Source organism: Hippoglossus hippoglossus, chromosome 5 (assembly GCF_009819705.1).
Source record: "Hippoglossus hippoglossus isolate fHipHip1 chromosome 5, fHipHip1.pri, whole genome shotgun sequence".
Classification (NCBI taxonomy): domain Eukaryota; kingdom Metazoa; phylum Chordata; class Actinopteri; order Pleuronectiformes; family Pleuronectidae; genus Hippoglossus; species Hippoglossus hippoglossus.
The window spans coordinates 27,639,742-27,655,606 of record NC_047155.1 but is presented as its reverse complement, the minus strand read 5'-3'; the positions used below and the strand labels follow the sequence as shown (position 1 = coordinate 27,655,606).

Here is a 15,865-nt window from a genome sequence, read left to right as displayed (position 1 = left end):
GACTGCATATTATACTATCCATGCAAACGGGAGCTACTTGGTTCCTCATGGGTCTCTGTACAAGTCAGAGAGAGATGTTTTGGGGGATTCTGTTCTTCTGCACTTGATGATAGTAGTTCCACAGATGTGACAGCAGATGGTGTTATAGTCCTTTGACAACTTATCTTGTCCTACACAGGAGACGTCAGTGCAGTCTGTGAATCACTGCTGAGTTATTAGTCACAAAGAATGAGGAAATAAAGGATCCCGATGGAAAAATTATTTTTCACCAGGTTATATCTTCACTGCTGTTCACTTAAAGCACCTCGACAATAGACACATTGGCTCAGATTCAGCTCGTATTTAACTTCTCTGATACACAATTCAGGTGTTCACATTTGAAACTGCTTCTAATATTTGTCTTTTATTCGCAAAAAACTGTAGTGCATTAAAGTCCTGAAGCTGGTAATGTTGGGCAGACAGCCTCACACCAGCCCGTTGAAACATACATCGAAATGTGAATTTAAACTTTGAACAACTTGGATTGTTCACATATAAAAAAAAATATATAACACTTCTAAGTAAAATGTCTGCATTCCAAAAACATGTGTTTCAATAAAAAGACAAGTTTGAGTTGTGAAAGTAAAACACTTTACGTACAGAGCAGCCCCATGAGTTTTATCAAATGAAATGAGTGGATTAGATTAGGTTTATATTGACACATCACCATGTGAGAAGCCTTTTTCTGTTGCAGATGCTCCAGACTGGGTCATTAGAACTACTTAACACACGTCTGGTCTGTGTCCACATACATGGTACATCCTAGTTTATAAGATGGTGGCATGTTTAGATTTGTGAAATCATTTTTTTTACTTCTCACATAGTGTTGTGAGGTAGATATATGTGTAAGTGGCAGAATACTCAATATTTTGGGATGGAGATGAAGTGTTCCAGGTATTATTCATGTTGTGGGGACCTAAATCTAGTTACAGAGTCACCTTATCTTATCTTATCTTATCTTATCTTATCTTATCTTATCTCATCTTATCTCATCTTATCTCATCTTATCTTATCTCTTATGGGGACAAAAAGCAGGTTTCCATAGACTGAATCATTAGATTTAAAGCTGAAGACACGTTTTAAGGTCAGGTTTAGGTTATGGTTAAGTTAAGAGCTAGAGTTAGGCAAGTAGAAACTATGGTTAAAGTTAGTCTCCAGGAATGAATGTCATGTCCTCTGAAGTCATGGAGACACGTGTGTGTGTGTGTGTGTGTGTGTGTGTGTGTGTGTGTGTGTGTGTGTGTGTGTGCGTGCGTGTGTGTGTGTGTGCGTGTGTGTGTGTGTGTGTGTGTGTGTGCGTGTGTGTGTGTGTGTGTGTGTGGTCAGTGGGAGGGGCGCTTACTGGTGTCAAATGGATAAAACGTGGTGTATGAGAGCTGCTGTGTCAGAGGCTGCAGTGGTGAAGTGTGTGGGTGATCCAGTGTCCCGGGCAGGACTTAAACCCAGTGTCCGTGTGAGCTGCCATGACCTGGCGGCTTTAACTGCTCAGCTGTGCCCAGGCAGGTGTGGAGCTCGGTGCGTGTGTGTGTGTCAGTGTGTGTGTGTGTGTCAGTGTGTGTGTGTGTGTGTGTGTGTGTGTGTGTCAGGACAGATGAGCTGAGCGTGTACCTGCAGGCTGCAGCCACAGCTCGAGCAGCAGAACACGCCCTGCCACAGGAGAAGGTGGTCGCACGCACTTTACCTGCAGAGAACAAGCGCAGCCCCGATGCTCCGCCGCGGGCCCGCAGCTCCACCGGACACTTACCCAATGAGACCAGGACTTTCCCCCCACACACGTCTTCTCCTCCCCGGGAGCGTTCCAACCCGCGCCTGCTGCTCGGATCACCCGGAGGTCCTGCGGGGCTCCGCACAGAGATAAGGCGGCTTCCTGCAGCGGTTCACAGCGTCGATCCGGCGCCTGGTCCCGGGCACCATGAGCAGGAAGACGCGGCGCTGGATCCTACATTTTTTCCTGTGCCTCGGAGTAGTGTACCTGAAGATCGGGTGAGTTACTGGGTGTTCCACGGGTTGTTTTCACACTCTCTCACACACACACACACACACACACACACACACAGGAGTTTAGAGAAGGAGAGTTTAGAGTGGCTCCCAGTGCAGGGAAGCAGAGCGCATGCAGATGTTTCCACATGTGTCAGAGTCTCTTCCCTCTCATGTCACCTCACCTGGAGGAGCTCCACCTGCCACATGCTAACCTGTCGCCTTCCCCGCCTGCAGGGGTCTGTCCTCGGTGGTGGCGCTGGGAGCGAGCATCATCTGTAATAAAATCCCGGGCCTGGCCCCTCGTCAGCGGACTATCTGTCAGAGCCGGCCCGACGCCATCATCGTGATCGGAGAGGGGGTTCAGATGGGCATCAACGAGTGTCAGTTCCAGTTCCGACACGGGCGCTGGAACTGCTCGGCCCTGGGAGAGAGGACCGTGTTCGGCAAAGAGCTCAGAGTGGGTATGTCGCACCCTGATGCTGTTCACCATCCTCTCAGCTCATTGATTCTTTGTGCAACGAGCTTTCTGAGAACGGGACTTTATTCTCTGGGATTCTGTGATACTTGGTTTTAAGTAGTTTTATTGCACTTTGATCTTGTACTAATACTCCTATGATGTATAATAATAATAAGAAGAAGAAAAATAACTTTATATATCGAGCACTTTTCAACACAAAGTAAAGTGCTGCACAACAAGAAAAACAAATGGTTAAAATAAGGAAGGAAGTACATAAATAATAATAACAATAATAGAAATAAATACATGTATATACATCTAAAGTGAAGTTCAGTAACTTTGTTAGCAAAGTGCCTTGTTTTTTTCTTAGTATTTAAGCTGTTTCTTTTTAAATTGCTGCAGAATGTTACAACAGCTGATTCATAATTGTGGGTTGTGTGCACACTGCAAACAGAACATGCGTTTATTTATTTGTTTATGTTGTAGGTGGTCTGTTTTAATACTGTTTGAAGCGTCTGCACATGAGTCTGAAAGTGCACGGAAAACCCAAACAGTTAAATTGCTCCAAACAGTCCCCAAGAGAAGTTAGTGGACCTCCTCCATGTCAGGAAGCTCAGCCGCTCAGTGCTTCTGCTCTTGGTGGGAAAATAAGCCCCAGATCTGATCCTGGATGTGGAATAAGGCTCGAGGCCATGCTCGCTCCCAAAGACTCGACAGTGGAAATAAGTGGAGTGTCATATTTAAACACGCTGGTGTTCCACTGTCTTGTCCTGTAAGTTCACCCTGTCATCTCGCAGACACACATGCAGAGCCGGGGAGTCGTTTTTCACTGGAAGTGTCATCAGGGATTAAGGCTCACATCATGTTTAAGCCTTTAATTTATGCCGATAGCTGCTTTACCCATTGATATTTTTATTATATTGTATGATCTTCAGGTATGGAGGTATTAGCAGAAACAAATGTTGCGTGCAGTAAAGGTCTGCACACGAAAAAGCGGCAAGATGAGTAGTTTGATGTGTAACTTCAGCTTCAGGTGACCTCTGCTCTGATTGGATAGGATGAAACCTTATGTCTGATCATCTCAGTGGGTTTTTATCACGAACACACACTGTTACATCCTGTTTCATAGCCGCTAACATGCAGACCTACATGCTCTTTATCTACTCTGAGCTGAACAACCTTCATGTATGTGTTCATAACCCCCCACCCCCCTTCTTGAAGCTTCAAGTTCAGACAAGCACTTTCCTCTTGGTTTACAAATTTACCTCCAGGTCGTGCAGCTTTGGCAGGGGATGTTTAACTGAATGTTTTAGGGGAGCAACTACACTTTTTTTCTTGCACATCAGTGGATTGAAACAAAACTTGGTGAGAGGAGATGATTGAAAATCATTTGAGCACCGCATGAGTTCATATTCTGCTCAGATCTTCGACAGAGATCAGGTTAATTTCTAGGAGGCAGCAGGTCACCTCGCTCGCTCGCTCGCTGCGCGGCTCCAGCTGCTTCGCATCCAGCCTGTCTGAATCCATTGTTTTGTGTCAGCAGACTGGAACACTGATAACTGACAGAATACAGAAATTTGGGGCTGTTGTTGGCAGTGTTGCAGCAGTGTGCAGGATTTTCGACATTAGGATGGAGTATCCTCCCCATCCACCAGGCTGGCTACTCACATGTGGGCACTGGCTGGATGCTGCTTTAATTACTGTAGGAGTGGGTCCTGCAAATAATGTAACTGTGGTTTACAAATGTCTTGGCAGGATAGAGATGAAGCAGTGTGAACATTTTAGTTAACAGTATTATATTATTATTGTTGGTATCGTTTATTTAAATTTTTATTTACAAAAAGTATTGATTGATAGAGGACATAAGGACTATTTGACGACAGTGGGAAATAGCAGTTGCTTGGTTTATACAACGCACTAGCAGCTAATGCTGTTACAGTACCAACCAAGTCAACATGGTAATCAAGGCAATTAAAGATTGAACAACTAAGCGTCAGGTAACTGTTTCATCCCTGTGCTCAGGTGCTGCTGTGTTTGATATTCTCTCTACCATGCCTTTAAGTTGTACCACTCTGACCATCACTGAAAGCTATCACCATAGATACACGTCAATTTATTCCAACGTTTGCACGTGAATCCCAGCGTTGGAAGTAGAACTATGACCTTAAAAGTCTAAAAAGCTTCTGTGGTGGTTTGATTGTTAAAGATGATGATTTTATTGGAGCGTTTTTTGCAACCGACGGTCATTTTTGGATGGTTTCCACCCGAGCTCCAGGAATTATCTCTGTTTTAATTAAAAAGGAAAAGGGGAAAAAACACTGCAGTTGACCTGAAGCAGTCAGATTTATGGAGTGGAAATCCATCTCAGTAGGGAGGCTGTGCATGCCTCTCAGATTCACCTCCACAGGGTGGATCCCAGTGATGGCAGCTGGGACAGGAGCCAAAATAAGGCCTAAACATTTAATATTTTATCTCCCAGTAAATACTCTCAAATATTCATCTTTACCAATCGTCTGGTGCAGTTGTTTAATTATACTCCCAAGATTTACAGACTGGTCCCGACCCTGAAGGCTCTCTGATAATAAGTCATAAATATAAAACCGTAAACTCCAATAAAACAATCAAAATGTCCCACTACCTCATAAACAGCTGCTTTTATTAGAGCTTCTCTCCTCTTTCAGACGGCTTCATTATATTTTCTGTAAGATTCGGATCTTCCGCCTGCAGTGTCTCTGTTTGTAAAGAGAGCATGATTGATGAATGGGACTTGGCCCGGCTCGTGTCTTTTTTTGATTTGGTTTGAAGCAGCTATGTCAGGTATGTGAGGAGGCTCGGCCCAATCTGAAATGCTAAAGCTCTGTTGTCTGCAATTGTGATTAAAAATGTGTGTTTCTCTTCATCGCAGGCAGCAAGGAGGCAGCGTTCACGTATGCCATTATCGCTGCCGGGGTGGCCCATGCCGTCACTGCGGCCTGCACCCAGGGCAGTCTGAGTGGCTGCGGCTGTGACAAGGAGAAGCAGGGTTTCTACAACCAGGAGGAGGGCTGGAAGTGGGGCGGCTGCTCAGCGGACGTCCACTACGGCGTGGGTTTCTCCAAGGTGTTTGTGGACGCACGGGAAATTAAGCAGAACGCCAGGACGCTCATGAATTTACATAACAATGAAGTGGGACGCAAGGTATGTTTGCAATAGTCTGTTTGACTTTTACATTAGCACATCCAAATCACATCACAATCACCCACTCATAAGTTATATCTACTAGATGCTGAAGGTCAGACAGACCAAAGTGCATGTGTGAATAAGCTGCAGGGACATTTAAACATTCTACCTGTTAACACTGGAGCGTATGACTTTGTGATTGTAACTAATAACATCGGTGAAGACATCATTTAAAGGATAAGGCTGGCAGACACGGGCATTTTCCATTTTTTCTCCAAAAACAAACAATGAATGTACTGTGCGTATCCAAAGTCTGATATGTATTTATCCTCTGTGCCATAGAGCTCCATTGTTTCCAAAAACTATTAAAAACACATCAGTGAGCCGCAGTGTTTCACTGACATGTTCCATCATTACCATGAACTCACGCACTGCAGCTTATTTTGACTCAATCCCATACACACACCATCCTGCTGCAGTAAATACTCATTAGAGCACCAAATGTAGATTAATCCGCTGCTGAAAATAGTCCCCAACAAATGCTCTGTTTCCTCCTGTTCGATAGAAACTACAATGATCAGCTGTGTGAGTAATATTACTGAGGCTTGGTTTAACTTTTGCCTGGTGGCACAGAATGCGTCATGCTAGAAACAGTCCATTTTCCAATCTATATGCACTAACAAGTAAATACAGAAAGTCGAGTTGCTACAAAGCTGCATACATATATTTTCTCCATTTATCAAAATACATTTTAAGAACTATATGATAAAATGTTTAAAAGAGCAGTATAAAATCCTGACAGGTCAGGTAATATCCAGTCATATTGTCATCCAGTCATACTGTTTTATCTGCTGCTTTACTTATTTAGAATTGTAAGGGCTATCCCAGCATGCACTGGGTAAGAGACAAGGTGCACCCTCTTTCACACAGTGACGACACAGTAGCTAGGTTAACACATGGAGACAAATTCACGTGGGCAATCAATTCAGAGTCCCTAGTTTAGTGCAGGTCTCTTGGCCATCAAGTCAGGTAACAGTGCACTATGTCAAACGCTGATGTTGAAGATACTTCAAGATACTTTTTTTTAAAGTTAAAATACGATAAACGGTTTGATATACTGAGTTGCAACCGAGACCCAATAACCGTATGAACAGTGATGCAGGAAGAATGTGGGCACCAGAATGACTTAGACTTTAGGACGTTGTCATTAAAAGATACATTTTAGCTGGAAATGTGGTATAAATTTGGTAGGTAAGAAAAATGGAGTGGATGAGTTTAAACTGCACAGTAAACACATGCGGTGTTGTTTATTTAGTGCTTTAGACTTTAACTGCGATACTGACAGTAAACAGGTTCACACATATCAAAGTTGAGCAGACATAATTAAAGAAATACACACGCTGATGTAGAAAACATTTTTATTGTTACATTTATCATTTGTTAGGTGTGATCATTTTTCTTGAAATGAAAATGATGCCAACTTCCAATAGATGATGTATTGTAGTTAATTGCAGGTGACGCTATGCTTTATTCTAACTCTGAGGCATTTATAATTTGACATGGTATTTAGTAATTGATAAATGCTCTGTATTTATATAGATATTTCTAGTCTTGATCTTGACCACTCAAAGCTCTTTACAGTACAGTTTTTGACACGCCACACATTCACACACATTCATACAGTCCATCCATGTGCAGCACTCTTTCTATCACACATCACTCACACACTGCCAGCACAACGGGGGAAACTGAGATTGAATCGCAGTCCCTCTTGTAAGTGGACGACCCGCTCCAACTCCTGAGCCACATTAGTCATTAGCTGATATGTTGGATCTAGTCCTGAGGTCTGGCTTTAGTAATTTCTCACAATTACATACTGAAGGAAATCGTACCGAGAGCAAGTGGCAAGTACAGTGACATCAGAAGCCAGAGGACAAACTATGGTCAATGTAAGAGCCTGCACTCAATTAGAGAAGTCGAGTCAAGAGGTAACAGTGTGTGACACGATGCATAGTGAAGTGAACCCCAGACCAGGACCATATGAGCATACATTAGCCAGACTCTGATGTTGTTAGCAGGGGACAGAAGTCAGGAGCCGAACGACAGATCAATAGAAATTGCAGGATCATCCACAAAGTGGCCGCACCAGAGAGCAGTCTGCTGGAAAACCCACAGCAGTCACGTCATAGATCAGTTTGAAGTATAAACTTCTCTGAATTCTGCAGTTTTCCTGGAGAGTAGATCTTAGACACTGCTGCTGCATTCAGAACTGCAGTACCAGTGCAATGCCTTTTCAAAATGTTCCTGAAATCTATGAGAGGAGCGGACAAAGTTTTGCTGAGCTTCCCTTCAGTCAGGAGAGACAGAGAGAGATGATTAAAGACAAATTCAATGAATTGATTTGATTCTTGAGCAATTAGAAAAGGTGAAGTCATTTGTGAGGAGTCCTTGGCGATTCGACCCATGCAACAAAATCATTTGGAGGGTTCATCGTTCCAACGAAAATGTGTTTTCTTTTTAGAATATGAATATTAGTAACGGATGAGATGCAGGTCAGCAATGAAAGTACAGAGCAGTATAAAAGTGTGAAAGAGCAAACATCTTGACTGCAGTAATGGAAAATCCAAAAATGCAATACCTCTATCTGGGATAAATGAATTGAAAGATGTTCTGAATTTGCCTTTTCTAAGTAATGCAAAAAAGCCAATACAGAATCAAGTCAATGTAAGGAGAGAAAACGCCATCTGTGAGTACTGTCAGCATTCTTTGCAAAATGGAAAGAATGACTGGGAGTCTACAGCCAGAGGGAGAAACTTTTGAAATACCTTTCACAAGTAATTTAATGGCTGGGTTAGAAAATAAACGAGTAAAAGAAGGATCCGAAGAATTATGTTAAACTGAATCCAGGAAAGTAACCCACAAATGTACTGAGGTTTGAAATGGCGAGCATCCATGCAGTAACAAATTAAGGCACAAACGGTGTTTATGGAATCAGATTTTAGTGGCATACCAGCAGAGAGGGTTAGAGTGAAATCCTATGATTTTACAGTGGAAGATGCAAAGCACTTTCTTGTATATGTCTTAGCTGAGGACCTAAACAGGGGGGTCTGATTGCAGACAGAGCTTGAGGAGAACTTGTCCTGGCTCTGGGCTGAGGCTCCAGAAGGTCTGGAATTCGAAGCAAAACATGTAATGATTCGTGAGCAAATTATGGGCCATGATGATGAAGTTGTATGTGACTGATGAGGATGTGAAAGGTATGATGCATACGTGATATTGATTGTGACGTAGAACTTGAATGCTCTTACGTTGGCCCTGTATATGTCAAGCTGCAGCGATCAGGTCAAACTTGCACAGTGCAGATAACAAATCAAACTCGGAGAGAGAGTAAGGCCTCGAGCTCGCAAACCACTGACTTTGAAAACATATCCCAAAAAAATCTGATAGTGACGCATCTGTGAAGAGCTTGATCGGGTCAGTGGAATGCACCATTTCATCATAGAGGGCCGTTACTACTCCAGTGATCAGAGATGAGAACTAAAGTGCAGGCTGAAGTTAAGATGGTCACGAAGGGAGAGCAATTGTTTGTGAAGTATCATACCTGATCTGTGATATTTGGGATCTATCAGGAGACGGAGAGCAGATGGAATCCTTACTTTGTTTAGCAAAATTTCACTTTGGTTGAATATGAATGGGCTACTCCTGCAGGAGTCAGACACACCACAGAATTGAATGTGGCATCTGACCAGATGTGATCTAAGTGAGCCTGAGGAGGTGGATACAGTCTCCAGTGGTGGGGTCGGGATTCACACCTCAGCTTCTGATAACGAGAAACTGAAAAAGACAATGTAACATGAAAAATGGTATATTAACTCACCAACTCTTGAACTGAAAGAGTGACCACAGGAAACAGGCATCAGAAGAGAAAGTAAATCCAGTGAGCAGAAAGATTGAACTTTTCAAGCTTTCCTTAAAAGGTTGTTTCTTCTTCTTCTTCAGCTGTGTCTCAATTCAGCGGCCGCAACCTTTGGAGGACCCGGCCTACATAGCCGACTTCGGCTGCGTCCTCCAATGGCCGCGTACATCGTGTCGACTTAACCCAAAATGAGACAGTGTGGTCTTCCTATTGCGTCACCAGTTTGTACCACCCTTACCTCCGTTGCCTAGCAACAAAGCTACAGACAAAAACGTCCTTTAGTTGATTAGAAATGTTGAAAAGATTATTTTTTAACAAATGTACCATTAGCTCCGGTTGAGGACTTACATTTAAAAATAAATGATCCTGATGTTTTTCGCCTCGCTTTTTGCCGCCATTTCCTCTTTGATAAACAGTTTGTTACTGAAGCGCAATGAATCATGGGATATCTCAGGCCGCATTTGGAGGAGCCTTCGAATTGGCTGCTGTGACGTTATTTGTCCCTGAATTGAGACACAGCATTTGTCAGTTTTGGAATCTTGAGATGTGTTTTAAAAAAAAGCGCTGGCACGAATCCCTGATACCTCCTAGTATAAAAGTTTGCTGACTTGGTTTAGATTTTAAAGGTTAATGTGAACATGTTTACATTAAATCACTATCAGTTAGTTACACCTTGTCCCCAGAGGATGAATGTTTTTTTGTGAAATTTCTCGACTCTTGGGTTGGTTGCCATAAATACCTCATGTCCTGCTCAGCATGAATTGCATTTCATCCTGTAACTTTTTCTCTAGTGCCACCATCAGGTGAATTTTTTTTATATAGCATCGTGTTAACATGCTAACATGCACAATTTGAGATGATGAGCATTGCAAACATTCTAACTACAGATCAGCATGTTAGCATTTGTCATTGAGAGCACTATGCAGATGTTCGCATTTAGCTCAAAGAAACACATGGCAGAATGCTCTCAGTATATTAAAGTTTTATGATCTGGAAACTTGTAACCAGCATTTTCCCAATAATCTGGTACTTTCATAGATTCAATATATAACAAAACAGTCCAAATGTATCTTCAAGACAACCAAAGCCAAATCGCTCTCTGTTCATTATTTGTTTATCTATTTCACTACATGCATGTTAGAGCATATTAGTCGAGCCCATCATAGTTTTACAGTATATGCTGATGTGGAAACCAGTAGATGAAGTGCCTTTGTGATATCAGTTCTTTCAGAGGTGTGTTTTGTTCTTGTCACAAAAAGGTCATCTGATATTTATCCTGGTCAGAGAGTGTAATAATGACTTCAGAGGAATATACATGTAGATGTGTATTTGGTGGTTTTTGCTTGTGAAAGTATCGCAGTGTCACGGTAACAGCTTGTGGTCTTGTTCAGGGAGACAGAGTCGTTGCTTCATCTGTGACGACTCGGCTTCCTACTAGTGTTTAGGCTCTGACATCAGTCACAGTGTGATAACTTGTGTGGATCTTTTAATATACACTTACTAAACTGATACCTCTGTAATTACTGTAGTGCGGCTTTCATGTTTAATTGGAGATGATGTCAGAGTGTCAACCTCTAAATTTCTTGAGAAGAATAAACAATAGTGTAAAAGGTGCCACAGGAGGCTTACAGGGGCTCTGTTAGACAAACAATGGCAGCTTCGTTGGCATCCCACTTCACTGAACTCCGTGAATTATATGTTTGTCAGATCTCGGGAGCATGACCACACTAAGCCGTGTGCATCCAAAGCTTTTTGACAATTACCCCATGAGACTCCAGAATGTCTGAGGCCATATCAGCGTGGAATAATTAAAAAGCAGGGTGAGGCGTCTTTAATGCCAGCGAGGGTGAGGAGGAAGGAGGGTGAGCTGATGTCATTCAGCCCGAGGCACTCAGAGAATACCCCAGCTGCTTTGCCAAACCCACCGAAAGGTTCCACTCTTACCCTGAAAAGGCCTTTCACTGCTGCCAGTGCATTCACCATGAATGTCTCAACATGGTGACGGACCAAACTGTCACTTCACTTACAACAAGAACTCATCATCAACCCTGCAGATGTCTGAATTCATCAGCTTAAACAGATTCATTTCATTTTAACAATATACAAGGAAAAGGTTTGAGGTTATCGTCCATAGTAAAGCTGTTAGTCAAGATACTGTAGCCTGAGGTGGTTACAGAGATGAGAGATGAGACTGCCACAGAATTAGCTGCTCTTTTGCATTTTCCCATTTTCAAAACAAAATGTATTTAATTCATTCTACATTTAATTTATTGGCAACGCGTCTGAGGCTCACAAAGGTTATTTAGTGAAACATGCAGTGGTAAATGTACTTTTGCAACAGAAAACACAAAACCTTAACCTTTTGATGGTTGTAAAATTCTGTCTAAGTCAATTAGAATCAATCTACCGCTTTAAAAAGAGTTTTATGTATTTGCATCTGAATCATACTAAAAAAGAATTATCAAAACCAAAGCAGCAGATGTTAGGATATCCTGACTTTTACTCCCTAGTTTTTGCCAAGCCTCAAAAAACTTCATCCCACATTTCCCTTAATGCTTTATAGCCTTTTCCATTAAACTCTCCTTGCCTGATAAATCCTCGTGTCTTTCAAACCTCTCAGCCCCAGTTTGTAACAGGCTTTCCAGTAAAGAATGTATTCTCCAAGCTCGAGCTGAGATAACCTATGTTCACGAATGGTGCTCATAAGTTGCTTCTCGGGCATTTACAATAAATAATGACCTTCTCATATAGACTGGAAATAAGCTCAGTTTTTCCTGTAGATAGACAGACGGACAAACAGCAATGACAATGTTCGGTAATAAGGTCAAACTGGGTTTTGGGCCTGTGTGCATCACGTGAGCGATGCAGAAGTTGCAATACCCCGTGTGGCCACCATGCCAAAATTGCCTCATTAGTTCGAGGTAACCCTGATGAGATAACTGTTACACCATTAGTTGTGTTGTCCGATGACAAAGCTCCTTCCAGAGAGACGTATACATTTTCACTGACTGATTCTTACTCGCTATGATAAGTAAACTGATGTAAAATCAGAGAAATTCTTTTTTTTTTATTATTCTGTTGAAAAGAATGAAATAAAACCACAGACAAATGCACTGAATGAACACAACATACACATAGTTGTATAATTTACATGCCTTTATAAATTGTGTGGTTCTTCCATGAGTGTGTTGTGAAGCTCAGTCTTGTAAAAGAATGGAACATACATAGCTACCAGCCATAGAGTGACATACTGTGGCGGCTCTGAGATCTCTGGAATGCCTACATTCATTTGGAATGTTAGAAAACTTTTGTCTCAACCTGTTGAAGTATTCATGTAATATCACTGAGTATTTCTCCAAACGCATGTGTTTCCTGTGGACAGACACCAACAAACAGTCTGTAATATGGATGTGTGTTAGAAATACTGAATATTTCTCCAGAAAAAGTTAATTTACTTTTTACCAATAAGGGTTTTTTGAGGGTGAGGTAGTTAGGCAAACCTAAAATAAAAAATACCAACAAATTGAACTGTATTTTCAGTTGGTTTGAGTAGTTTTAACTGCAACTGTGCAATGTTCCTCTGTGTTCTAGGTCCTGGAGAAGGGAATGCGTCTGGAGTGTAAGTGTCACGGCGTGTCGGGGTCTTGCACCACCAAAACCTGCTGGACGACGCTCCCCAAGTTCCGTCAGCTGGGATACATTCTCAAGGACAAGTACAACCAGGCCATACACGTGGAGCCGGTGCGAGCCAGCCGCAACAAGCGCCCCACCTTCCTGAAGATCAAGAAACCCCATTCCTACCGTAAGCCCCTGGACACGGAGCTGGTCTACATCGAGAGGTCGCCCAACTACTGCGAGGCCGACCTGCTGACCGGCAGCATGGGGACGCAGGGTCGCCTGTGCAACAAAACGGTCCTGCAGCCCAACAGCTGCGACCTGATGTGCTGCGGCCGCGGATACAACACGCACCAGTACTCGCGCGTGTGGCAGTGCAACTGCAAGTTCCTGTGGTGCTGCTACGTCAGATGCAACACCTGCAGTGAGAGGACAGAGGTGTATACCTGTAAATAGAGATATTTATTGGACGTGTATTCACCTGAAGCGATGCCTCTAACTTGTGTTGATGATACGGACGCCAGTGCACATCTGTCATCACACTGGACTCCACCTGTGGGCTCATACTTTTATTTCTATTTTTCATAATGCCACTTCATGCTCCAGGCTTGACGTATCTGCCGGCCACACTGTTCTATTGGCACGACTCACCTCAGACTGATGGCTTGACTGACTTTATCTTTTTCTAGACTAATAATTTATTCAGTGAGAAAACTACTGATCATTTTTTTAATTTCACTGTCAGCTAAATCTGGTGGCGTTTTAAGCTGGTGTAGATGTCTGGCATTTTATTTAGAAAATATCCAAGTGCACTTAAGAGCAAAAATAATTTTCTTTTCTTTTTTTTGTACGAGACAATTTAAACACTGGAGCTGAAACCTGAAAGAGTCAGGACTGAACTTGACTGACAGATTTGGGAATCTGCCGCTTGCGTGCGTTAAACCCAGCAGAGGAAGATGAAACTACTGATTCTGGACTCGGTCTGATAGTATTGTTTTGTGCTTGTTTGTTTCCCCTTCCCCTCCAGTCTGCTGCTAGTTGTCTGGAAACTTCTGGAGTTTGTGACGAGCAGCCATATTGACTCTTCAGGCTTAGTTGACACCACCAAGAGCAAACGTCTGAGCTTCCAGACATACATTTCCCTCAATGTTGGTCGATAGAATATATTTTGTAAGAGATTATTTTTATATAAATATTGTTTTATTTATTTTCTGTCTCTGTGTAAGATATTTCCCCTTCAGAATTTTTCCACCCACTGAAACACTGTTTTAAATGTGCCTCAGCAGAAGAATATAATGATGTCACACTGAAATGTGCAGTATTGTGATAATGTAACTAGTTTCAGGAAGCATCACACTTTGCCTTCCAACCTACTGAGAGCCAAGTACCACTGTCCCCTCCAGGCTGGACACTGGTCCATAATAGATAGATAGATAGATAGATGTACCTTATTGATCCCAAATTGGGAAACTATTGAACATTAGTTTCTGAGTCATTGCATCTCCTGCAGTGGATTTCATGTTTTTGGAGTTTACTCTCTACATTCTGAGATCAACCAGTTTCCACTAACGCCAAAGTGCTTTCTCCCTTATCTATACCAGCACCGACCCTGTCATCTTCTGATGAGCTGCTAACTTTTAACCCACAGTGGTTTCATTTGGCGTTAAAGGATGACTAAATAAGAATAAAAAGAATAAATGAGCATAAATGCATATTTGAATCCAAATTACAATTGGCATCACAGTGCGTCTCATGACCAGATTGTTTCTAGATATGATTTTAACCCCGATTACATTTATACCTGGTATTAAAGCCAGGTTAGGTAATCCTGGAACAGCTAGCAAGAGCAGGCTACACTTTGAAAATTTAAAGTTTAAAAATGCAACGATACATTCCACCGTCTCCCATTGGCTAAGCCCACAAAGCACATGAACGTGCACTGACTTACAACTGCTAGAAGTGACCCACTGGCTACTGGCTAACATCTCTGCGTCAGCGGAGTACGTTTCTCGACAGAAGACTCCAGTTATGTGCAGTGACAGACAGGTACACCAGCCAATCATTTCGTTCAGAGGGCCACAGAAACTTTGTCTATTGATGCTATCAGGACATTAAGAGGATTTCAACAAATACGATCAAAGAGTGTTTCAAATACAACTTACCAACCACTTGTTAAATGTGTATCTCCAAATTGAGATGTGACTGATTGCGAATGCTTTGTCAATCGTGACGTCCTTCTCTTTTATGCGCCGGTCCAAAAGACAAAAAAAAAAAAGATAGACAGTACGTTATTGTGTTTGCTTGTTTGATTGGTGTTGCTTCTGTCCATCCACGAGTGTCATGCACGTCCATTGTTGAGGACTGAGAATAGGACACTTCATGTGTTACTGGCTACTGGCTGCTAGCTGCCTACTGCTACCTTGCTTGTTTGGAATAGTATTTCTGCCTTTGTAGTTGCAATGTGGATTGACAGCACATTTACATGTTGAGGTGGTTTCCTCTGACTGGATCACAGTCCGTCCTCAAAGCATCTCAGGTGCATTTACAACTGTAATCTCATATGGTCAAACTCTAACTGATTCCAATCGGATCTCCCAGAATGCATTTCAATGCCTGGTGTAAATGGGGTATTCCATTATTTTCCCACATATTCAGTCAGATGAAATGAAAGGCGCTACATGTTTCAGAGCTGGATAATA

General features: G+C 42.3%; 1 protein-coding gene across 1 annotated transcript; it reads left to right on the top strand.

Annotated features, from left to right (window-relative positions):
- The first annotated feature begins 1,604 nt into the window (after positions 1–1,604).
- On the top strand, positions 1,605–15,022 carry wnt7aa (wingless-type MMTV integration site family, member 7Aa). The gene is made up of 4 exons (XM_034585925.1): positions 1,605–2,022; positions 2,254–2,480; positions 5,382–5,653; positions 13,143–15,022. Exons 1-4 carry the CDS (start codon positions 1,952–1,954, stop codon positions 13,620–13,622), a joined length of 1,050 nt encoding a protein of 349 aa, XP_034441816.1. The 5' UTR covers positions 1,605–1,951; the 3' UTR covers positions 13,623–15,022.
- Positions 15,023–15,865: the final 843 nt, after the last annotated feature.

Coding starts and splice junctions, on each gene's coding strand:
- wnt7aa (XM_034585925.1), top strand. CDS start 1,952: ATGAGCAGGAAGACGCGGCGCTGGATCCTACATTTTTTCCTGTGCCTC. Junction 2,023..2,253: donor GTAGTGTACCTGAAGATCGG/GTGAGTTACTGG, acceptor CCCCGCCTGCAG/GGGTCTGTCCTCGGTGGTGG. Junction 2,481..5,381: donor CGGCAAAGAGCTCAGAGTGG/GTATGTCGCACC, acceptor TCTTCATCGCAG/GCAGCAAGGAGGCAGCGTTC.